This window comes from Gymnogyps californianus, chromosome 2 (assembly GCF_018139145.2).
Source record: "Gymnogyps californianus isolate 813 chromosome 2, ASM1813914v2, whole genome shotgun sequence".
Lineage (NCBI taxonomy): Eukaryota > Metazoa > Chordata > Aves > Accipitriformes > Cathartidae > Gymnogyps > Gymnogyps californianus.
In genome coordinates, this window is record NC_059472.1 from 24,361,483 (window position 1) to 24,385,833 (window position 24,351).

A 24,351-nucleotide genomic window follows, 5' to 3' on the forward strand; every position below is an offset into this window, starting at 1 on the left:
AAAAATCACCATTGCAAAAAAAAAAAAAAAATCAATTTTCCAAGCAGCTTTATCAGTGCTATGACTGCTAATGGTAGGGAATTCACATTCAGTGATATGTAAGGCAAAAATAGCTAAAGATTATTTTAGACCACTTTGACCTGAATGTCTGTGCAGCCCTACAAAACCAATTAAAGTTAGAGTCCAACCCAGCAGCCTGCCGCCCCAATCCCCATCCCCTGCACAGTACAGCTCTGCCGCATGCCAGGCAGCCTCCCCAGCAGGCTGTAGCAGAAGCTGCTGTGCTGAAAACTGAAAGACAGCATGTCCCAAATCCCTTTTCCCTCCTGCCACCGGGGATGGGCATGCGTATCTGGACCGGGAAGGGCTGTGACATTGGCGTGGTGCCTGCCTGTCCACTGGGATTTCTCATCTCCCACGCTAACCCTGCAATACTTTTAGCAAGCAATTAGAATATTTTTTCTTCTTCTTTTTAGTAGTCTTCGTCTACATTTGGATTTTCAAAAGTAGCAAACTCAGGAGCTGTACAGGTTAAATAAATGCAATCGCAGAAGTCCACCACAGGCTTAATGGCATAATCCCTACTTTGCCATTCCCATATCCCAGGACAGAGGGGAAAAGGGAGGATGTACACATACAAAAGATTCATCCTGAAGGATAACACAAAATAGAAAAGGTAGGCGGACGAGACAAGACTTTACAGAAATGGCAAACACAGCTTGCATCCAATGTAAAAAGTTAAGGGAAACCTGTTATATCCTTCAAAACTCCAAAATACCATTTCTCACAGAGAATCTAAATCACCCTCTAGGAAAAAGGGAAAAAATAAAACCTCCTCAAAATGTCAAAGACCTAAAATCCCCCCTGGCTTACAGTTTCTATCTGTATCTCAGCTATTTATAAAGCCAATCTCCACAGTTTCTGTCATACATTTCAGTTACACATGTCCTGAGCTAGCAAACTAGTGGATACAAACCTGATCTATATAACCATGGCAATAAGTGAAGATATCTGTGCACACTCTAAACCGTGCTTATTTAAATAACAGGAATTGCCACATTTGATTTATAAAGAGATAAGTAGGTTTCTGCATGAAACTCTGCTAATAGTTGAAAAAACCTGTTCCGCTATGGACTGAAAATGGGCTCTCCTCATCCACACATGCATCTGGGATTTGATCACCGACCTTTAGGAGAAACCCACAAAACCTACTCCACTTAGAAGAGTATATTACAGGGCAAACTAAAACCTTGCAAGCTTGAGATTTGGGTGGAATCCATTTATTCCACATGTGCAAAGACTGGATGAGGAATTGGAGGATTCGCAACAACCAAACTGAAACCTCTCCATGTGTTACACACATAAGCCACTCTTGATTGAAATCCTGTAAATCTTTTCCTTATATAATATGTTTCCTTGTCTGGTATAGCTTGATTTCAATTTATACTGCTCTTTTTTTCTTTCCATCATGTTCAAAACTATCATAAACAGTCTGTAAACTCTGTATTGCAAATGGCTTTCTAATAATAAAAAAGGTATTTTCAGAAGAAAGATCAGTTCCTCATGTCTAAGTTGAAAAAGGGACACTGTCACGCAGTCCAAGGTAAAAAAAAAAGATCTATTCATCTTAAAATTATTATAATATGGTAAAAAATATAATAAATATAGGAAGGAATGTTCTACAGAGCCTAAATAAGGAACTAAATTTCTGGCAACAAAAGAAATACTTTCCCCAAAGGAAGTTAAAACTCATGGAGCATCCCTGATGGAGGTATTTTCTATATGAATTGTTTTTAAAAACTTGAATACATATTCTAACAAAACTGTCTATGTCTAGAAAAATCCCAAATCACAGGCAAAATACGTATTTTCTCCACTAATGAAGTTAGCTGCTTCTTCAGTGAAGTACTTAAAATCCATCATTTGTCTGAAGAAAATGTAATAGCCCCGCAACAGATACCCCTGCAAAATCCTGTTTACTTATACCGTGACAGTATTCCTCACCAAAGCAAACATCTGCACTTCTGCAGCAAATGCTTCAGGGATCTCTACTCGCTCTTTCAGGAAACATCTGTGTCAATACACCTCAGTGAAGATGTTCTCTGTGAAAGAAATCTATCACCACGTTCTTGATTTATTATTATTTACTGTTGTGCTGTCCAAATGATCCCAAAATTTTATCCCCATCTCTGAAGATCTGTATAGGTTTTGTTTGCTTGGACGGTTTTACAAGGATGAAAGCAGCCTTTCCGAAACACTATAGTGAGTATTGCTGTAGTTAAAGCAAAAAACATTGGACTTTGATCTTTGGCATTTATAAAAGCTAGTTTATAATCAGGATATCTTATCTGTTCTTAGAAGGCAAAATAGTACATTTATGAAAACAGAACTTCTAAGGAAATAAACCTATTGAATCTTAATTTGAAACGCAAAGGCATAAAAAGATTTTGTCCTTTGTAATGTGAAGAAAGCTTGTTTCCAATTCTCCAAATATTTTAACAAGCAATATTGTGTATATACAAGCTTTGCGATATCAATTGACTGGTTATTAAACATATTTGAGCTCTTCCCCTGCTCCCAGCACACTCACACACACACAGACATATGTGATATTCATGTTAACAATTTATTTCTTGGAGGGAAGAAACCAGTGTGCTCTCAGTCCAGTTATCCTGGAGGTTGCCTCAGGTTATTTTAGTTTTTATGTTTAATATTGCAGGGATTTTATGGATTTACCAAAATACCATAATTTTTATTTTTAAATCACTTTTTTTTTCAAACAGATCCAATCCAGATCGGACCTTATCATACTCTGTTTCAGTTCACTGCCACCATATGTAAGTGCTGTCAAGGCTGTAATACATAAAGTATCTGGCTCCAGGGCTGGTTTCACTGTGGTTTTGGAACACAGATTTTATAATATGCAGTTTCCTTCCTCTGAAGTCAATGGGCTATTCAGTGGAATAAGGTTTCTGAGGCACAGGTCAGATCTTCAAAGGCACATAGGCACCCAAATCCTGTTTAAGGATATTCCACTGATTTGAAGCGAGGTGCCTGCCTTATCCCTTTCAAAGCTGGGGGGGGGGGATTCCCTAAACCATAGCTATAACCAGGTTAAATAGGTGCTCAGGCACTCCCCAGACAATCTCATGACTACTCATCCCCTACCCTTACTGCCAGGCCACTAATATAAGACATAGGCAGAACGTGCCCTTCTTTAGGTGAGACTTAATTGATGCAAACAGAGCCATCCTCAGATTGTTCCAATTCATGCCGTGGATGAGATTGAAAGACCTGATGGATTTTTTGCCCTTGGATTGCTTGAGTTTCCGTGATGTTACTGCATACACACATGCAGTGAGCTTGCTGCACAGATGGTCTGCATACACGTGCCTCCGGTATGGACATCTGATGCTTCAGGGATGCACCAGCCTGGCTGAGCAGGAGCAAAGCAGCTGAATAGCACGTAGGCAACGGCGTTGATAGTGTCCAGAAACACTGTGCTTTCTGTGTCTTCTGAGGCTGCCCCAAAGCTGCCCCAAAGCATCAGATCTGCTGTGTTGGTGTGTGGTGACAACAGCACATGCCTCCAGCAGAATTTATCTGCTGCAGCACAGTAGCCACGGCTGCGAAGTCTGGAGAGGTGCCAGTGCACTTGGACATTCAACCAAAGCTGCTGTACGCCCAGAAAGTCAGCCAAACACAGCAAAATCCTCAAAACTAAATTAAATCTCCAAGAGAGAAAAAGAGGACATGTGCTGGAAAACTCAGCTGTATGGCATTCTGACTCCCAGCTCCAAAGGAATGTCACCTTGCTTGGCTGTTCCTTGGGCTCTGGCTATCTTATTTGGACTTGTGCTTTCTGATAGATCAATGTTCTCTGATTTCTTGGGATGTGTGTGGACAATGGCAGATTTAGGTCAAAATTTACAGTGGTAGAATAACGGTTTCAGCTCAGTACATGTTCATTAAGAAAATCAGTTTTGAAAGGGCCCTTCAGGCCAGGGCTGCACTACAAAGCCTTGTTGCTTTAGCTATTTTAAAAGGTGCATATGACTGGAGGAAAAGGAAAACATACAATGTATGTATGTGTGTACAAAATTTAAATTGCCAAGCCATCAGAACGTAGACTGGGCATGTTTGGTCACATTACAGTTCCTGCCATAAGACAGGTAATAATAGGCAGGGAAGAAGCCTGGCTGAAGGTTCCCAAAGGTTTGCCCTTACTCTGAAGAGCTGTGTCACTGATTTCACTAGGAGAAAATAGAGCCTTTATATACATAGATTATAGTCTACAACTTGTTTTGAGCAGGTATTAAACTGGGTGATCCAAAGGACAGCTTTGGCTTTCTGGTGTTTGCCAGAGTGGGAAAGAGTACGTCAGGAAAAAAAAAAATCACACCACAATTTTCCTGCTACTCAGATTTTTTTCCGTAAGTCATCACCAACCACCCTCTGTGCCCACCTCCTCAGTGAGTTCTCATGTTCCTACATAGCCAGAGCAGATACTGCTGCGGTATTTGGGGTCGAGGTGTATCTTCCCTAACTACATATATGAAAAGCAGGTCTCTGGATGCCCAGCAAGTTCCCCCTGCCCTTGCCCGGGATCCAAGGAAGATGCAGGTCTTTGGACCTGTGCTGGGAAACCCCAGAGAGGTGTAGATTGGGGACAGGGCTGGTCCAGGCCTCTCGCAGGCCTGCGGATGGGGAGAAGGGGTGAAGGGAAGGTAGATGGGCACCCCCCAAGGACAGAAGAATTGAGCAGATATTCAAGCAAAACCTCACAGGCAATTTCTTCCAGCTACTTTTTCCTGCCATAATTTTTCCCACAGCAAAGCTGATCTGGTACATGATTTCCACGAGACAGAAGGCAGTTTTATCACTGCTCACTTCTCAGAGGTCTTAGACACTTGCTTTTAATCATATAGTGTATGCTGACATCTGGTGGCATTCAGTAACCAAATCTTCGTTAAACAAATAAGTTTCGGTTTTAAGGAGTCTGCATTCTTGTTTTCCCTTAGTTGGGTCCAGAAACAGGATTCCTCCCAGACCACTTCAGACTGGGGATTAGTCTAACGCACACGTATGGGACTGGCATGGTCCTGAACCTCTTGCAAGACACTTACGTGGGCATTGGCCTCCAGATAAGGAAGGCACCATCAGCCAAGGGACTGACTGTGTTCAAACACAGTCGTTCCAGCACAAAATGGAGCAGACGGCATCTTACCATTCCCCATCCTGAACACAGAGAATCACTGCACTAAAAAGGAGTGATGAAAAACTACCATGGGCTTTAGCAGGAACAGAGACACTGTAAAGTCTTAGGTGGTAACAATTCTCCTGTAATTTATTTTATCTTTATTTTAAATTGAAGAAGAAGAAGCAAAACGGCATGTATGAATAGCAAGTGAGATGTACCAAAACCTTGTTTCATGTCAAGTGAGAATAAGTAGCATGGAGTCAGCTGTCATGGTTTAAAAGACATCCATGATGTAGCTGTTCCATTAAAATTTGGATTAAAATCATGTTTAAATTTCATTTCCTCCAGTCCTTACCCTGCTTTTGATTAGTTTTAAGAGCAGTTGATGGTCTTGTGATTTGAAGATTTTGCATTTTAAATTTTGTGTACATGGTCTGGAATTTTATGTGAAATTGTGGGTTTGATCTTTGACCTCTGTTTACTACAGTCCTGATTTGCCACTAATTTGATAGCAAGCCATAAGGACCTACTGTAAACAAGCTGCTCACTTTACATAGCTATGTTTGGCTCCTAAATGAAGAAGTATGTGTGGAATATACTTTGGGTACTGTAGCCTCCTAAAGAAATAATAAAAAACACATCACTTCTTAGCTCTCCAGGTAACGTTTACATTTGGAGAAAATAAGTTGCATGCCTAATAGAGAGAGAAAAATGCAATTCTTATCCATCTTAGGTTTGTTTGTTTAAAATTGTTCTTTAAAGTATTTGAGAGCTCAGGCCGTCTCTTTTGAAGTCAGTGGGAACTTTGCCATTGATTTTAAAAGGATCAGGATTAAGCCTAAATTGGTAGGGTCTAAAAGGCAAAAATGAAAATGTCCAAAGTCTACAAATCTCTCACTGATCCACCATCCAGAAAGGAAGGACAAAAGACTTCTCCAAGGTCTGTAATGTACATCTTGATTCCAGGACTCCTGTTTTTCGTACATTTGTAGACTTCAAGATGGAAAGCAACTTCCAGTCAGGACTGTAATTGGTAGCATATGAAGTAGTACATACTTGCACCACGGACTTGTAAAGCTGCTGGGGGAAGGGAGATGAAAGCTGCTTGTAAAAATCAACAGACTGTCTGTACACATCTTCCACAAGGTGTCCTGCGCTAACACTACACCATATACCCTGCCTGCAACCCACCCCAGGCAGATTCCCCAGCTCACAGGTTCAGGCCTTCAGGTACGGCCTTACACACAGGAACTGACCCACCAAAAGTCTGCTTGTAGACATTTAACTCAGAAACACATCTGGTCATCCTGCACAAGCTTAGCACTTTTTGCACTAATCTGGCACTAGCAGCCATGTCCTTTGAGCAGCAGGTAAAAGCAAGGTCTTAAACTTTCTCCTGTATCACCCAGCTGGGACCATCCACCCCAGCAGCGAACTTCCCATCACCTAAGCTCTGTCCTCACAGTGGAGAGCAGATGGTGGCGGGAACACCTAGGTACCCTGGAGGAAGGGCTGTTTTCCTATTTGGCAGAGGAGGAAACCATAACCTCTTTCATTTTCTGGCTTAGGGAGTCTTGGTAACTGTGACCAGAGCCCAGTAGTCAAGGATGCGGACTCTTCTCAGCTAAGAATATGGCTCATCTACAGTGACGAGGTGTAAGCTCAGAGAAGCGATGGGACGTGGGCAAGCAAACACGAAAGACCCTCTTGTTTTCTCTTCAGATGTTCAAGTGCATAGAGTATCTGAAATGAAGTGACCCTGGTGCCAGGTCAAGCTATCTATGGATGGCTTCAGGAGGCTAAAGCAACTAGAGGTAGGAAACTGCATAATGACTCTGTTGGTTTATGTGGTCCCACTATCAGACAAGCCAGAGTTCAGGGAGACGTGTATCAAGCACCGTCCCAGATCATCTGAACCTGAGGTTGACAAAGCACCTATTGCAGTCTCCAAAGCCTTGTGACCCAACAGAAGAACATCATCTTCTGTTAACAGAGACCCATGCCTGGTCAAAGAATATCAGATGGAAATACAGCATCAAAGTAAGGGAATCCATGCAATTAAAACCCACAATAGTCTCTTGTGTCTCCATTGCTCAGAAGTAATCCAAGCTGTTAAGAGCCTGCTGGGAACCACTAGAGAAGGTGGATGTCATTTCTCAGGTTGTGTAGCCCCTCCTCTTCTACCTCAAAATCACTGTCAATAGAATGGGAGGAGTCAAAGATTGCCACCTTGCAGATTACTCAGTTTAATCAACCTTGAGATATTCTAGCAAACCAACTCAAGCAGCATCTGCTTCATCTTCACAGGTGCTACCTCCTGCTGTGTGCTACTCAGAGGGAGAGAGATGCTGCTCACAGGGAGAATCAGTCCTGTCCTGATTCTGACGTGGGTCAGCCACCACAGCCAGACACAAACCTGTACTTCTGTTACCTTTGCCCAGGTGTAAAGACAGACAGAGCCAGCAATAGCAAGTCAGGTCACCTTTCTGAAGATACTTTCCCTGAGGTATTTTTTGAGCTACCCCAGATCCCCCACAGTACAACAAGGACAACGACTGAAAATACGCACGCAGGGAATCATACATGGAGCATTCTGAAGATGTCCCTGGTGATATGACCCTGACTCTGGTGCCAGATCTCTGCTGTGCTGTTTTGCTAATGTATTGTGGTGCCCACTGAAAACACCTTATATTTCCATGGTTTTGAAGTGGCTCTAGTCTATTCTGCTGGCCCACCTGGTAGAGATGCTTTGAAGGACCCTCAAACAGAACTTGACTTTGGGCAGAAGCTTGCAGCACAGCTGAGTGCCACTGAAAACTGGAAATAATGTTCTCAGTCAAAACATCCTGCAGATCCCATCTTCTGCTTCCACTTCATGGGACATTTCTTCAGAATATTTTAAGCGTCTGTCCCAAGGGCTTTAATACCTTTATGCCAATCACCTCAGCATCACTTTCAGCCTGAAAACAGCAATGCACAAGTATAGGGACATTTGCACATACTGAGTTGTTTTGTCTAATGGAGGGTGGTAACCGAGCAGAAATAGTTTCTAAAATGCTGTTTACTTTCTTAATAGGGCTGGCTTAGAACATAAAGAAAGGTTAAACTCATCTGAATAACTTTGGGCTCTTATACATGCAAGACAATCAGAGATTTTTAATTTAAAAAGGATGCCATAAGGGCCCCTGGCATATTTAGACAGAGTGGGCATGTCTGGACCCAGCGCGGAACAGTGATCCATCACTGTTAGATCAACTTCAAAAGCAATTCAACAAGGGCTACACGTAGACAACATTACAGAAAACCTGTTCCAATAGCTTTCTTATGCAAGAGAAAACCACAGTCACATTTGTATTTTAGGCAGTGAACCAACAAGAATGAAGGAAAACAACAGCAACTGTCCTCAAGAGATATTTCGGGCTGCTCCTCTCCTCCCACTCACCTTACACTCCTTTTCAATCTCTTACCAGTTTGTGCATTTTTGGCAACAGAGAACCACGCTGCAAAGGTCACTGGCAGGCTGGTTGGGACCGCTGCGGCTTTTGGCTACCAAAGACAACTTCCCCGGCCCAGGGAAGCGTCGACCTCTTTGCTCCCCATTTTGAGCTGGGGCAGAGGTGACTGTGGGTGAAGGAGGCAGAGGAATGGGAGAACTTTCCTCAGCCCAGCAACCTTTGACAACCAGTTGCTGCTTTTCCCCTTCGCCCCAGGATCTGCTATCCAACAAGTGCAAATTGAGGATGACAAATAAGAACATTAGCCTGGTGTTTCTGCTAAAATGGTCCTCCTTGAAGTAGCTGATGTTGACACTTAAATTGTCAGCAGACTTCCAGTTTAGCACTCCAGTTAGAAGAATGGGTCCATTCACACTTCCCTCTGAGCTATTGTTTCAACTCTCTCTAGACCGGCAAATATCACTGCAGCAGTTTACACTCCAGTTCCACTTTAAAGGGGTTTTTTGCAACCATAACCCAAATTGCCTAGAAACATTTTTTTTTTTAAATCTAAGCTTAGACTCCAGAGAATAATTACGTAACGCTGTAAAAATAGTCTGCAGCAATTTACATAGCTGTGAAATATCGGAGCTGTTTTTTTCCAGTGTACCTATGTATACATGGCTGCAGCTAGCTACAGTATTTACAGAGGATTCACTGGAGCTGCGATCACAGAAACTGGTATTTCAAGTTAGGCCACACACGTGAACAAAACATTTCTTGTTATAAGGCAAGGTTTTGTATTTTGGGGTGTTATATCATCATCTAAATGAAGCACTACCTTGCCACTTCCGCCTTTCCTATATCACCTTCTGGCAGGATTCAAGTATCATCCTTGTGGCTTGAAGATGCAGTGGCTTAATTATTCCTTTCTATGCTTCTCTAGAAGCCTGTTTCTGTCTCCCATGTAGTTCTGCCAAGCGCCTACCTTGCTAGCTCCTACTCTCTCTTTTAAGGAGCTTTTTTAGTTGTTTTCCCCAGGAGAGCTTAAGTGATCAAATCAAAACTAACAGAAGGAATGGATTAAGCCACAGCCTGGGAACAAACCCATTGGCTGAAATCTCTGCAAAGAAACTATTCAGGAAGTACTTACATGCGAAGAAGACATGACAGAAGTAAGAATTTATGCAAGTGACTATATGCATATGGGAATAACAACTTCCAAGTCTTGCAACCTAGCAGTGAGGAATTAATAACTGACCATTAGATTGAGGCACTGATTTGAAGGAGTTAAATTCCCAGGCTGCCTTTTCAGAGCAGGGTGGGGCATCGGGGAAGTCAGAGAGAGAAAAAAAAAAAGGCACCTGAATGCCCTGGGAAGGAGCAGCAAAACCTTCTGTCAAGCTCCCCTTCCTCTCCTGTGCTACAAATAGTCCCCAGCTGAGGGTCTCCCGGTGCCCACCGGCAGCCGCAGCCCTCGGCCGCACACACCCGCGTGGGCAGTGACCCACGCGAGCTGCCTTTCCCACACCAGGAAGCGAGTGTCACATCCTGGTCCTGCTCGCCTCTCCTCACATCTACCCGTCCCCACCGGTGTGACAGCGCATGGCATGGCCAGTGGCCGGGGCCTGAGGGCAGGGACATGGGCATCCTCCCCATTTCGGAGTGGGCATCCTGGAACACATCCTTTGGGGGGCCAGGCAACGGGAGCGAGCCCCTCTCCGGCCCCTGGTACAGCACACACAAGGTAAGCGCCCGCCGTGCAGCATTATGCTGGGGCCCAGCAACAAGTGGGCTCGGGGACAGCGGGGTAATCATTTCAGCCTCTCCCCACCGTCCTCCAAAGAGCCCCCTTCCAGCGCCTGTCTGCTGCTGACACGTGCTCCCTCTTCACCCCGTTGTTCAGCTTGCACCACCCTGGCTTCCCTCTCCAAGCAGTCCTTTCTGAGTAGGAACCAGGCAGAGATCTGTGCTGTTCTGCGCTAGAGCATCGCTGGTTTTTGTCATCACTGTTTCTGTTGCTGTCAGTGCTGACAATGTATTCGGGCAACTGCAAAAGAGAGACTGAAGTGGCCCCCGAGAACTAGCAAGTTGAAGCATCTGCTAACAATAAAAATGAATTGGAGGTTGATTAAACCCTTTACCTTTTCCCTGCTTTTTGCTTCACAAACTAGCAGGCATGGGAGGATACTCGACATTCTTGGTTTTTGCTGCATAAGAAGTAAACCACTTTTTTATGATGCAAAGTATTAGCATAAATTGTGCATAAAATGGCTTGCAACTTACTGCTCTCCTTTCTCTGCGAGCAGCCCAGTAGCAGGTCATAGCCTGGGGAAGGTCCCGAAAACTTTCCCCTCTGGATTCTGCATTTGCTACTGGGTGGATATCCAGATGGCAGGAGGCATTTCTCAGCCCCGTGTTCTCAGAGGGAAGGAAACTTGTGAATTCCTGTGCTCGGGTCCCCGGAGCAGTAGGGCTCCCAGCTGATGGCTGGTGGTGGTCCTTCCTGGGACCAGAGCTGGGATGTCTTATGGGAGGCAAGAGTGTGGAGCCAAGGGTTACCGTGCGTTTGGGAGTTAGGGCCCCAGGGCTGGGAGTGCTTGCAGAGTTCTTGGAGGAAGGCAGCAACAGGGAACTCCCTTGGCACGGGGACACCCACCTGCACTTCACGGTGGGGTTATTGATTTGCTTGCAAAACATCCCAGCCCTGCTCCTGTACTCCTTGGGGTAGTTGTGTGAGGATTGCTGTGCTTTAAGCCTGGGAAGACCTGAATCATGTTTTAGTGTTGCTTGGGTATCTGCGGGTGAGACTGATTTTCTGTGCTTCCATTTACTTGAGTTGAGGCTTTGGAGCAGGTAACGGGTAACTATGGGTCATGTGTTGCTGCCAACTTTCATTTTCCCAAGAGTTAAATTCTTCTATGCATCCCCATTTTCACATTTTACATTTTTTGAAATATCAGAAACCATTTCCTCCCTCCATTCCTGGCTATCCTGGCTGTGATTCAGTGGATCAGTCCAGTTTCAAGTCTTCACACAGGGGCTCTTTCCCTTCCCCTTTTCCTGAGGGCATTTCATCCTCTTGGTTTGGTTTGAAGAGGAGCTCTTTGTTTTCTGCCTCTACAAGAGACCATCACTGCACGAGCTCTTATGTGCCCGGAAACATCCCAGGAAAGCTGAGGTGAATTGCTTTTGGGGGAGTATTTTTCAGCCCCCTCAGCCCCACAAACCATCAGGAGGTGAGAGAGTGAGATCCCCTTTCAAGAGCCCCTAGACATGAGGGGCTCAGCATGGCTGCTGGTCACAGCTGCCTAGTGCCATGTGGGCATCAGAGACATCCACATAGAATCGTAGAATGGTTTGGGTTGGATGGGACCTTAAAGATCATCTAGTTCCAACCCCCCTGCCATGGGCAGGGAAACCTTCCACTAGATCAGGTTACTCAAAGCCCCATCCAACCTGGCCTTGAACACTTCCAGGGAGGGGGCATCCACAACCTCTCTAGGCAACCTGTTCCAGTGTCTCACCACCCTCAGAGTAAAGAATTTCTTCCTAGTATCTAATCTAAATCTACCCTCTTTCAGTTTAAAACTGTTACCCCTCATCCTATCACTACACTCCCTGATAAAGAGTCCCTCCCCATCTTTCCTGTAGGCCCCCTTTAAGTACTGGAAGGCCGCTCTAAGGTCTCTCCAGAGCCTTCTCTTCTCCAGGCTAAACCACCTCAACTCTCTCAGCCTGTCCTTATATGGAGGTGCTCCAGCCCCCTGATCATCTTCGTGGTCCTCCTCTGGACCATGTCTTTCTTATGCTGGGGGCCTCAGAGCTGAACACAGTACTCCTGGTGGGGTCTCACAAGAGCAGAGTAGAGGGGGAGAATCACCTCCCTTGACCTGCTGGTCACGCTTCTTTTGATGCAGCCCAGGATGCAATTGGCTTTCTGGGCTGCAAACACACATTGTTGGCTCGTAGTCAGTTTTTCATCCACTAATACCCCCAAGTCCTTCTCTGCAGGGCTGCTCTCAATCCACTCATCGCCCAGCCTGTATTTGTGCTTGGGATTGCCCCGACCCATGTGCAAGACCTTGCACTTGGCCTTGTTGAACTTCATGAGGTTCGCACAGGCCCACCTCTGAAGCCTGTCAAGGTCCCTCTGGATAACATCCCTTCCCTCCAGTGTGTTGACTGCACCACACAGCTTGGTGTCGTCAGCAAATCCCACTGTTCATGTCACCAACAAAGATGTTAAACAGCACCGGTCTCAATACCGGCCCCTGAGGGACGCCACTCATCACTGGTCTCCACTTGGACATTGAGTTGTTGACTGCAACTCTTTGAGTGCGACCATCCAGCCAATTCCTTATCCACCGAGTGGTCCATCTGCCAAATCCATGTCTCTCCAATTTAGAGACAAGGATGTCGTGCGGGACAGTGTCAAATGCTTGGTACAAGTCCAGGTAGATGTCGTCCGTTGCTCTTCCCTTATCCACCAATGCTGTAACCCGTCGTGGAAGGCCACCAAATTTGTCAGGCACGATTTGCCCTTAGTGAAGCCATGTTGGCTGTCACCAAATGCCTCCTTATTTTCCATGTGCCTTAGCAGAGTTTCCAGGAGGATCTGCTCCATGATCTTGCCGGGCACAGAGGTGAGACTGACTGGCCTGTAGTTCCCTGGGTCTTCCTTTCTTCCCTTTTTAAAAATGGAGGTTAAGTTTCCCCTTTTCCAGTCAGTGGTAACTTCCCCGGACTGCCACGACTTCTCAAATATGATGGATAGTGACTTAGCCACTTCATCTGCCAGTTCCCTCAGGACCCATGGATGCATCTCATCAGGTCCCATGGACTTGTGCACCTTCAGGTTCCTTAGATGGTCTCGAATCTGAACTTCTCCTGCGGTGGGCGGTTCTTCATTCTCCCAGACCCTGCCTTTGCCTTCTGCAACTTGGGTGGTGTGGCTGGAGCACTTGACGGTGAAGAGTGAGGCAAAAAAGTCAGTGAATACCTCAGCCTTCTCCATGTCCCAGGTAACCAGGTCTCCTGTTTCCTTCTGGAGAGGGCCCACATTTTCCCTAGTCTTCCTTTTCTCACTGACGTCCCTATAGAAGCTTTTCTTGTTGCCCTTGACATCCCTGGCCAGATTTAATTCTGTCAGGGCTTTGGCTTTCCTAACCTGATCCCTGGCTGCTTGGACAATTTCTCTGTATTCCTCCCAGGCTACCAGTCCTTGCTTCCACCCTCTGTAGGCTTCCTTTTTGTGTTTGAGTTTGTCCAGGAGCTCCTTGTTCATCCACGCAAGTCTCCTGGTGTTTTTGCCTGACTTCCTCTTTGTTGGGATGCATCGCTCCAGAGCTTGGAGGAGGTGAGCCTTGAATATTAACCAGCTTTCTTGGGCCCCTCTTCCCTCCAGAGCTTTACCCCATGGTACTCTACGAAGCAGATCCCTGAAGAGGCCAAAGTCTGTTCTCCTGAAGTCCAGGGTAGCGGGCTTGCTGTGCACCCTCCTCACTGCCCTAAGGATCTCGAACTCCACCATTTCATGGTCACTGCAGCCAAGGCTGCCCTTGAGCTTCACATTCCCCACCAGCCCCTCCTTGTTGGTGAGAACAAAGTCCAGCATGGCACCTCTCCTCATTGGCTCCTCCATCACTTGGAGAACGAAGTTAGCATCAACACATTCCAGGAACTTCCTGGATTGCTTATGCCCTGCTGTGTTGTCCCTCCAACAGATACTGGGGTGGTTGAAGTCCCCCATGACGACCAGGGCTTGTGAATGTGATGCTGCTCCTATCTGTCTATACAGGGCCTCATCCGCTCGGTCTTCCTGGTCGGGTGGCGTGTAGCAGACCCCCACTATAATGTCACCTGTCCCTGCCCTCCCTTTAATCCTGACCCGTAGGCTCTAGGTCGGCTCCTCATCCATCCCCAGGCACAGCTCCGTGCACTCCAGCTGGTCATTGACATAGAGGGCAACACACCCTCCTTGTCTGCCCTTCCTGTCCTTCCTAAAGAGCCTGTGTCCTTCCTAAAGAGCCTGTATCCTTCCATTCCAACACTCCAGTCATAGGAGCCATCCCACCACATCTCTGTGATGCTAATAAGATCATAGCCCTGCAGGTGTGTGCATGTCTCTAACTCCTCTTGTTTATTCCCCATGCTACATGTGTTTGCATAGAGGCATTTAAGTTGGGCCCTCAATGAAGCTGACTTACTGGCTGGAATTCCTTTGTGCTGCTCTTCAGGTGCTCTTCTGCTGACCTGTGATCCTTCTCCAGGCATCTGGCATCAAACTGATAGGAGTGGGATGGATTGAGGTTCCCCTCCGCTGGCAACTTTAGTTTAAAGCCCTCTTCACCAGCTTGGCAAGCCTATGACCAAAGATGCTCTTCCCCTTCCCTGACAGACGGACCCTGTCAGCCCCCAGTAGACTAGGTTTCTCAAAGCGAGTCCCATGGTCTAAGTAGCCATGGGATCAGCAGATCTGACACAGGCATTAGGGAAATCCTTGGCACTAGAGTAAGCCTTAAACGATGTCTGTAAACATGCAGCTCCCTGGAAGAAGTTAAAGTGCCTGTGTCCACGTGGCTGTGTAGTATAATGCCTCCTTGTGCTGGCATTACATTTATTTGATTTTTTTAAATTGGGATTATTCTCCTGCCAGGTCCCTGATCAGGCTAATTGGTCCTAGCTGTCGGCGTGAGGGTAGAAGGGGGAATGCGTGGTCATGGGAAAAAAAGGGTGGAGGTAGGACTTCTCCTTGGCATCAGCATGGGTGTGGCTTGGTTGATGCTGCTTGAGGAACTGCACCTCTGAAATCAGCAACACAGGACCCCACCTCTGAAATCAACAACACAGGATCCCCTGCTCCCACAGCCTTCCCTGTCTCAGCACTGCGTTGTGTGTCATGGGACACGGGCGTGTTTAATGATGCAGTAAAATCTGATGAAATATGTACTTAGTTACCTGAAGTATTTCCTGACAAACTAGTATTGTTGTAATATTTTTGGATCTGCTGCAGTAATGAATGTAAGAAGCCACCACATGTGGACTTTGTCTGCTTAATAGAAAGTGTATGAAATTGCCTCAGTTTAATCCTTTTTTATTTCCCTCAGCACTTCTCAAAGGTTGTTTATTTATTTCCAATATTGTTGTTTATGGACAAAAACATTTTGCAAGATTAGCTGAGATTATTATCTACAACATTGATCTTGGTTTGACTTTGTATCAGAGAAGGAGAAAACAACTGGGTGAGAATAGTCAATGAAAGCTTGGATGTAATATTTCTTCCATAACTCAGTATTTCACACGCTGTTGTGTGTAGTCGCTGTGTGTAGTTGTTCAAGTGCGGAAGCTGAGCTGGAGATGGAAATTCATTTCACTTCTGTTTCTTTTTCCTCCTTTGCCTGTCTCTTAATAAGCTTGGAGTTATTACTGGCTGCCCAGACTGTCACCTCGAGAGATTGTTTTATTTCGCGGGTTGTGGTAATAAATCATTTTGGCTCGATATTTGAGGTTTAAAATGTTGACAGGTCCTTCAGATGGATCTGTGGCCTCTTGTCCTGTGACAATATATCACAGCCTGTCACAGGCCGTATGTGCAGGTGGCGAGTGTGTGCAGCCAGGAAACATGATCCTTTGTGTGGTCTAATCAGCGGACGGTGGTGGCTGCTATCAGGTGCAACGAGAAATCCCACGGACTAAACACATCATTGTGAGGTCTTTCTACGCTGCCTTCTATCGTATACATGAAATCTAGATTTCATGTGAAGTGCCACAATTAAGGTTTTTAGCTCATTCTGTTCAAGGAGAAAGTCTTCAGTGCTTCAACTCACCCCACCTTGCTAAGGGCTTGATGTCCAGTGCCATTGAGCTTCAGCAAGGTGAGGGCATGGTTTGGTCCTGGTTTCTTCCAGTGGCAGCACAGACCCTGCTGGTACTTCTGCCACTGTGGGGGCTGCTGCCCCTGTGCTGTGAGGGACCCAGTGCAGGAGGGCAGGGAGCTGCCACCATGGAAAGGAAGATTATTTCTCCATTTCCCTTGGCTGAGGAAGCACTCCAGAAACAGTGAGGGCCTCTTCAGCTGGCACTGCCACCAGAGAAAAGAGTTGTCATGGCACATCCTACAAACATTCACCAGGATATTTTAAGCACTTAAACAATGAAATTTCCAACCATGGTTTTCAATTAGGGAAAGCTCTAGAGCAAGCAAGGTGTCCATGGAAGTGTGGGTGCAAGCCAAAAGGGCAGCATGGCCACAGCACACGTGGGTTTCAACCAGGGCAGCCTTCCTCTGCAAGCAGCAACCACCAGATATTGTCAGGCTATTAAAGATGAAGGCAAACCCTCCTGTTTTTTTCCACTTCAAGTGTTTTGTAGGGGTTTTTTAATGCCATTTTCTCAGTCTCTATAGGGTACCTCATGCTGCAGTCTGCTCCCTGATGGACTGCAGATATTAACTGTTTCAGGTTAATCAGTAAACCAGTCCCCGAGCATGGGGAGAGACAAACATGTCCTCACCCAGCTCTCTGCTGCTGTACTCATCTGTGAAGACTATGGTGAAAAGTTTTTCCTCTCTCCCCCCCAGCTCTGTATTCGAAAACTGTTCACTGAAAGCAAACACGGGTATCAAAACACTGACTCTATTTCATCGTGTTGTTCTTTACCTGTCAGATTTCAGAGTTCACACAGGTTCAGTTTCCTTTATCTTATGGTGGAATGTGTAAGGGAGAAAATGCATACTGTGTTCTTAGGTGGGAAATGTGTGTTATTTTCAGCCCTTACAAATCAAAAGTTAGGAAGAGGATTTTGTTCAGCCTTTCAAATACACCTTTTTTGAATCAGTCATAGGGAATCCAAAAGTCAAAGCTGATAATGAAGAAGCATTGCAAACAGTTGCTACCAGCACTGATGCACGCTCTTCTGGTGTTGTTCTGCTGTCGGGAATCCAGCAGCATTTCCATGGCTTAGTCCTCATTTAATTAGGCTCTGCTAGAAAAGGATGTGTGGCTTTGGGTCATAAATGCAGGACTGTCAGCTGGGCCAGCTTTGCACCCAAGCTTTCAGGCTCTGCCGGAGCTGTAGGTCTGATCTGCTGGAGGCTGTGCTCTGATTAGCTTTAGTGAGAGTGAGAAGCTGACATGAGAAGCAAAAGAGAGCACTGGTTAGAAAGGATCACCCATATCTTTTTTACAACCTTATACATCCGTTCTGCCTTGCCAAACATCAACTGTCCCTGCAGATGTAAAGATCACAACATGTCTGTTGTGAAATGAGCACACAGCTTATATAAGCTGCAGCCTCCAGGTTAAAGAAATATCAGCTGCTGCGTGGGAACTTATTCATTACTCAAAGGTAAGGGATATAAGTACAGGAGAACCTTACCCCTTGCCTGTCCCCTTGCAGGGTACCATAAGCATGTTTGTATCATCGTGACTCTCAAATTCCTTAGGGAAATGTAGCTTTTGTCCTTTAGTCACTGCAAGCAGAGTGGGAGTAAGCTGTGGAGCTGTTTATACCTCTGAATATAGAGAGGCAGTGGATGGGGCAGCAGGTCTGGAACAGATGCCCTGGGTAGGAAAGTAGCCCAAAGACTGGAAGTAGCATGCAGCTTTCTGAGCAAGCCTAAGGAGTGACCTGCTTATCTGGTTTCCACCAGGCACTACTTTGGGTCCCAGAACAGCCTAATTTCCTAGTGCTGTGTTATTGGCAGCCTATCACCTCTATCACCCTGCTTGGATTTCTCCTACCAAGGCTGGAAGGAGCCAGGTGCCTGTGGCAGTTTCCCCCCAAAGCCCAGCATAGTGCTGGGCAGCAGACACAGCAAACCAACTCAGCTCCACGTTTTGAGCTTGGGGCACACAGACCCAAAGCAAATGCTCTTGATGGGAGACCTCATCCTCCATCTGTTCTGGACACTTTCATCTCTTCAGCATTGCTGGCAGAGCTGCTTGAATGAGTGCTTCCTAGCCTGACAGCCAACAGAGGCTGGTGAGCAAAGCCCTTTTATTTAGGCTCACGACTCGCAGTTGATTTTGACTGAAGCAGTCTTGGTGGGTCCTCCTGGATTCCTCAGCCAGGACATTGGAGACAACTGCCCTCGCAGGGCTGGGGCTGTGCTGAGCACCAGCTATAGCTCTGCCGAGTGCCTGTTCCCTGATTCTCACTGGGCTATTTTTCCCAAATCTCAGACTGTTTTCAGTGCTTCCCCTCCCAACAGCTGCTATGGTAAAATGATTTTTCAGTTTTTCTGAGGACATTAAAGAACATGTGCATTTGATGTTTTTATGATTAAGGTGACAGTGAGTTAAACAGGAGCTTCATAATTACGCTAATGTGTTTTAAGAGGTTTGAGAATGTTAATTTGGAAATTTCTAGGCAATAAGGAACATTACAATTGTTGTCATTTGTCAGAAAGTGGGGTGCAGAAGACAAATGCAAGGAAACTTGAGTCACAAGTTATACATATCCTAGCTAGTGCAGAAATTAGTTTTGCTTTGGGCTGCTTCAAAATGGTATTTTACAGAAAGATTGGGGGCATAGTGCAGACCCTGTCTGATATCCAGCTCAGCCACTGACTACAGGGCTTAAAACATAGGCACTGCTCTTCAGCACAGTGATCCAGAGCAGCAGAATCAGATTTAGTCTGGAGCCAGCAGAGCAGAGTGACTGCTCCTCTTCCCTTAGTCAGCACTGAGGAGGAAAGACCAGGCATGGGACAAGTCTGAATCCCTACCCTGCTTTGGAGATGTCTGGCTCAGTGCAGCACTTTGCCCTCCCTGCCCCCAACTTCTAGACTACTCTGCACATAATGGACTTTAAATTAAATTGGCCGTGGCTACTGTGTTGATTTTGGTGTCTCACAGCCTTGCCTGGGCATTGCAAGGTGATCTAGGGTGAAGGTCTGGCTGCTCAGGCAAATACCTGTCTGCTCCTGAGATTTCATGAGGTTGCTGTGTGGATCTAGGACATCACTGCCACCCAAAGAGGTGGTGTTGCTCCCATCTTGAATCTGTGCTTCTGCTGCTTCATTTGCCCTAGCGCTCATTTGACTCCTTGATGAGGCAGTTCGTCTGACTAAATCGACAGGAAAATACTCATTGATATAATGTTTTAAATAAAAGTTGCCCTTCTCGTAAAATCTCACCTGTGACTCTGTGGCCCCTTATGATTTTGTGACCCAAAGAAGACTTTATTGCTCTTTGAATCTGAAGTATGATCTTTCCGTTCCTATGCTCTTGAAGTCTGCTCTGGGCATTGAAAAAAAGATGTCTGAATCTTATCCTTGCATGTCTCCAACAGTCTGCTGGATCTGATTGATTAACTTGTGTTTGAAGGAATCAAAAGAATCCAAATGACTCAAGTAGAAATTTGACCAAACTCAAACCCCAAGGCTTTAGAAAGACGAGCAAACAGCAGACTGTGCACTTCAGTCATAAGGGAGGTGAGGACCTTTGGCTGACCTAGTAACTGGAGGCTGTGATTATTCCATTTGGAGTTTTGGTGACATGTATAAACTGTTATGCTCATGTTTGTAATGTCACCACAGATTGTCCCAGAAGAATGGCATTTGTTAATGTGAACAGTTGGGAGATATGCTTTCCATTCTGTGACTAATCTGGACTTTGAAACGTACTGCCAGCAGCTTCAAAAGACAGCCAGTTGGTGTGCGAATCAACACCAGGCCTGGAGCAGAGTTCTTAAGAAATGTGGCAGTGATATTTGCAGAGTGTGCTCAAAAGTAAATAGTCAATATCAAACTAAACAGATGTGTACTGCTTAAATTGAGGTTATACTAGTATAACTCCATTCTCCTCCATGATGTCCATGGTTGATTTACATCATCTAGGCTAGAAGCTTTGGCCTTGTTTGGTGATATGAAATGTTTTGCCCATAATGGGGAAATGAAGAGAGATTATGGAAATGTGATAGAGAGAAATCACGGGATCATTGGAGTTTAACTCTTGAATGAGGCATATAGTGACTCTCTGGCTATATTCCCCTTCGTATCCTGCTAAGTTCCGCAGAAGCAACCCTGTGATGCAGAGGCCTATGGTGAATGCAAGGTCTGGACCATGATGAGTGCAAGGTTTGGAGGAAACCCCTCCACATGTGGAAGCAATGACTCACAGCAAAGCAAATGCTAGCTCCTTGGACATGGCTTCTTCATACTGGCTGAGGTGAAGTAGTAACATAGAAGTACATATCGTCTTGTGGACAAGCCTAGCTCTTGCTGACATTTAATCCCCTAGAACCAAAACAGCTTCATGGGAGCTAAAATCTCCACCAGAGTCTTAGCTAACTTGTCTGATGACTTAACTGTCATCCTGCTCAAAACAGTCATTTTGCCAACTGATATGGATTGCACTTGAAGCCTTTTTCTTCAACAGCCAAGGTTATCTCCACTGGAAAGAGGTTCCTGTGAAAAACAACCAAAATATGGGTTTTGTGTACATAACAGACTTGTACCCAGATAGTTAACTCCCAGTTAAAACCTAGATTAATTTTTTGGGCCTCCAGCGTGGGAGTAAATAGATTGTGACTCCATTTGCTTTGCTTTATGACTCTAACCTACTATTTCTTAATGTTTCTTTTCCGTTTTTGTGGGGGTTTTGTTGTTTGGGTTTTTTTTTTCCTGCTTTGGAATTGTCACAAGGTTCGTGTATTTATTGACTTCTAATGACATTAATCTCTTTCCTTTGTTTCTGTCTCTTTCAGTGACAGTCTTTTGCTCCCTGCAGTGACTAAAGCACCATGAATATTATCATTCAGTGTCTGTGTTATCATGCAGCAATGACTCAGTCATCATGTCAAGGTGACAGAGAGCAAAGTTGTAGTGTCCGCAGAAGTTTCAGTCAAACAAGTAATAGGAGCTTTCATCTAATCAAGACGCTAGCTCCATCTCTTGACTATTGCACTGGTTTTGGCCAGAGTTAATTCTCTTCATAGTAACTTGTATGGTGCTATGTTTTGGATTTGTGATGAAAAAAGTGTTAATAACATAGGGATGTTTTAGTTATTGCTGAACAGTGCTTGCACAGCATCGAGGTGTTTTTTGTTTCTCACACCACCCCACCAGCAAGTAGGCTGGGGTGCATGAGAAGTTGGGAGGGGACACAGCCGGGACAGCTGACCCCAGCTGACCAAAGGGATATGCCATACCATATGATGTCGTGCTCAGCAATAAAAGCTGGGGGAAGAAGGAGGAAGGGGGGGATGTTTGTACTTATGGCATTTGTCTTCCCAAGTAACTGTTACGCGTGATGGAGCCCTGCTTTCCTGGACATGGCTGAACACCTGCCTGCCGATGGGAAGTAGTGAATGAATTCCTAATTTTGCTTTGCTTGTGTGCGCAGCTTTTGCTTTACCTATTAAACTGTCTTTATCTCAACCCATGAGTTTTTGCACTTTTACCCTTCCAACTCTCTCCCCATCTTGCTGGGGGGGAGTGAGCAAGTGGCTGTGTGGGGCTGAGCTGCTGGCCGCAGTTAAACCACAACAACTATAGATCAGAGGCTGCCAGGACAAAGTAAAGAGTAATGCGTGGTTTACAAAAGCATAGAGATGATAGTGTCTGACTCATGAAAAGGGTGCTCAGTTTTCCTTCATTCTTTTAATTCCTGAAAGGGAGTAGACAGAATTTATCTTCATGGCCCCATCTCTATAGTAATCCCTGTCAAGAAGAAACTTTCTAACCATTATATCCTATACTAACGCTGAAATACCAGAAAAAAAGACAGCAAGTTCTATATGGGAGAATCCATATAAGATATAGTCGCTGAAAGATCAATAACACTCAAAACTGGGGAGAAAACTCACCACCTTGTTATCTCTTCAAGTAAGTGCAACAGAGAACATAAAAAGGTGATAAAGATACCTAGAAGGGATCATCTAGCTAAACTGACTTCTGTTTTCTGCAGCAGAAGGCAACTATGTAGTAGATGGTTTGGATTCTTGTGAACTAGACACCTACTCCTTATGTCAGCACCCACTGTGAACTACAAAATGGTAACCAATACTTTAAACCAGGTTACAGTTTGTAGTAAAAGGTCAAAATGCACAACTGTAATGTGTCACAGGGAGACAGCTGGGAAAACATGAGCCCATTGCCTATATCTCAGGCCCCTGCAAGAAATTTGCAAATGAGATCATTTCTTTAAAGAGTTTATTTGTCATCCCCAGATTTGCATCTTACAGTTTTGACCAGAAGTATCTGCAAATTAAAAGCATCCAGTTGTGTGTTTTTGTGTGTATGCACCCATATACATATGTGTGAATATTTTAGAGAGTGCAAGACCTCTTGTTTTTAAATCATCACTGATAATCTAGCAGTTGTTTATATTTAAATGAATAATGTTGCTAACCAGAAGGTTCTGCCTTCTGGAGTCCAGTCATTTTTTTTGCATTAGGAACTATCTGTAAATGATTAACACTCTCTGTGGAAATGAAACTAGGAGAGCCAAGTGCGTGAGGTACAGGAAGGAAAGCAAGGAACTAATGTACAGCACCTCTCGTCTGCAGGAACAGCAGACTGGAAGGGCCTTTGGGCTGCCCAGTCCCCTACCATAAAATCAAGTAATTCTTTTAACAGATGGATCAAACTTCATTCTAAATGCAGTCAGATCTTTTCTTTTTCCCCTCCCCTGTTGTTACTCCTGTTAGAAGCTGTTCTGAAATGCCACTGGCTTGGAACTGTCCTCATTTCCAGCCTACCTTTACCCCTGGCCTGCACATGTGACATCGAGGTTCAACAACTGAGCGTGTTCACTTGGGTTCTGATGTGGAGAAGCGTTTTCTGTACACATCAAAGGAAGGGTTAGTTACAGCGAACAGAGGATTAATTGAGACAGGATGGGAGACGAGCCTGCCTTTGTTGGAAAGTGATGCTGGAGAGATGCATGCTGGAAGAGGCATGCCATTCCTCTCATGAGCTCCTCTCAGCTGGTAAAGGGAGACTTTTATATAAAAGTTCTTTTTAGGATTTGGTAAATAATGTATTAAGCTGGCTACATTTCTGTCAGGGTTTTGTGTATCTGATTTAAGTGGAATCAGAAATAGCTCATTTGTACTCCAGCAAGACTTGTACTACAATAACAAGAGGGAATGAGCTAGCTATGCTTGGTTTGGAGGCATGTTTGTGTGTACATGCAGAGTGAGCCATCCCTCCAACAGTACTCTCTGTGCCTTGTCCTGCAACCTGATGTAACATTTAACCGCACTATTTACTCAGTTGTTCAGATAGCTCCCTTTTGAGCTTGTCTGTCTTTCTGAGCACAGGCAGAGCTAGCTCCATCTCGCAGGGCATGAACTGGTACACTCCAGTTCCCCGTGAGCCTTGTGTCCCCTCCTCAGCTCTCGATTTAGGGTTCTAGGGAGCCACGTGAAGCAGGAAGAGGAGTAGCACAGTCTCTCAATGTGAGCCAGGCTGTAGCTTCTGGGAATTAATATACCTAGGCTTTGAGCGGTCTGGCTTGAACCTTACCTTGTACACAGGAATTAGACAGGGTCAAACAGGAATATCCAGAAAGCCTGCTCCTGGGCAGCAATAGAGGAGTATCCCTGAGCCAACTGGCCGTTTTGTGGGAGAAGCTGGTTGGGCAATGCTGGCTTGCCTCCTTGTTTCTCCTGAAGGACCTGGAAACTGGCAAAAGTTTATAATCCTGTGGGTGCTTTTCCTGGTATGTCATTTCTGTAGTTGCCATGGAGATGTTATGTGATAGTCCT

General features: G+C 45.2%; 1 protein-coding gene across 1 annotated transcript in view; it reads left to right on the forward strand.

Annotated features, from left to right (window-relative positions):
* Nucleotides 1-10,002: 10,002 nt before the first annotated feature.
* The window catches only part of NIPAL2 (NIPA like domain containing 2), a 56,250-nt gene continuing 41,901 nt past the window's right edge, over nt 10,003-24,351 (forward strand). The window contains 3 exon segments of the mRNA XM_050890855.1: nt 10,003-10,104; nt 10,107-10,292; nt 10,295-10,381. Of these exon segments, the coding sequence (XP_050746812.1) occupies nt 10,003-10,104; nt 10,107-10,292; nt 10,295-10,381 (375 nt within the window).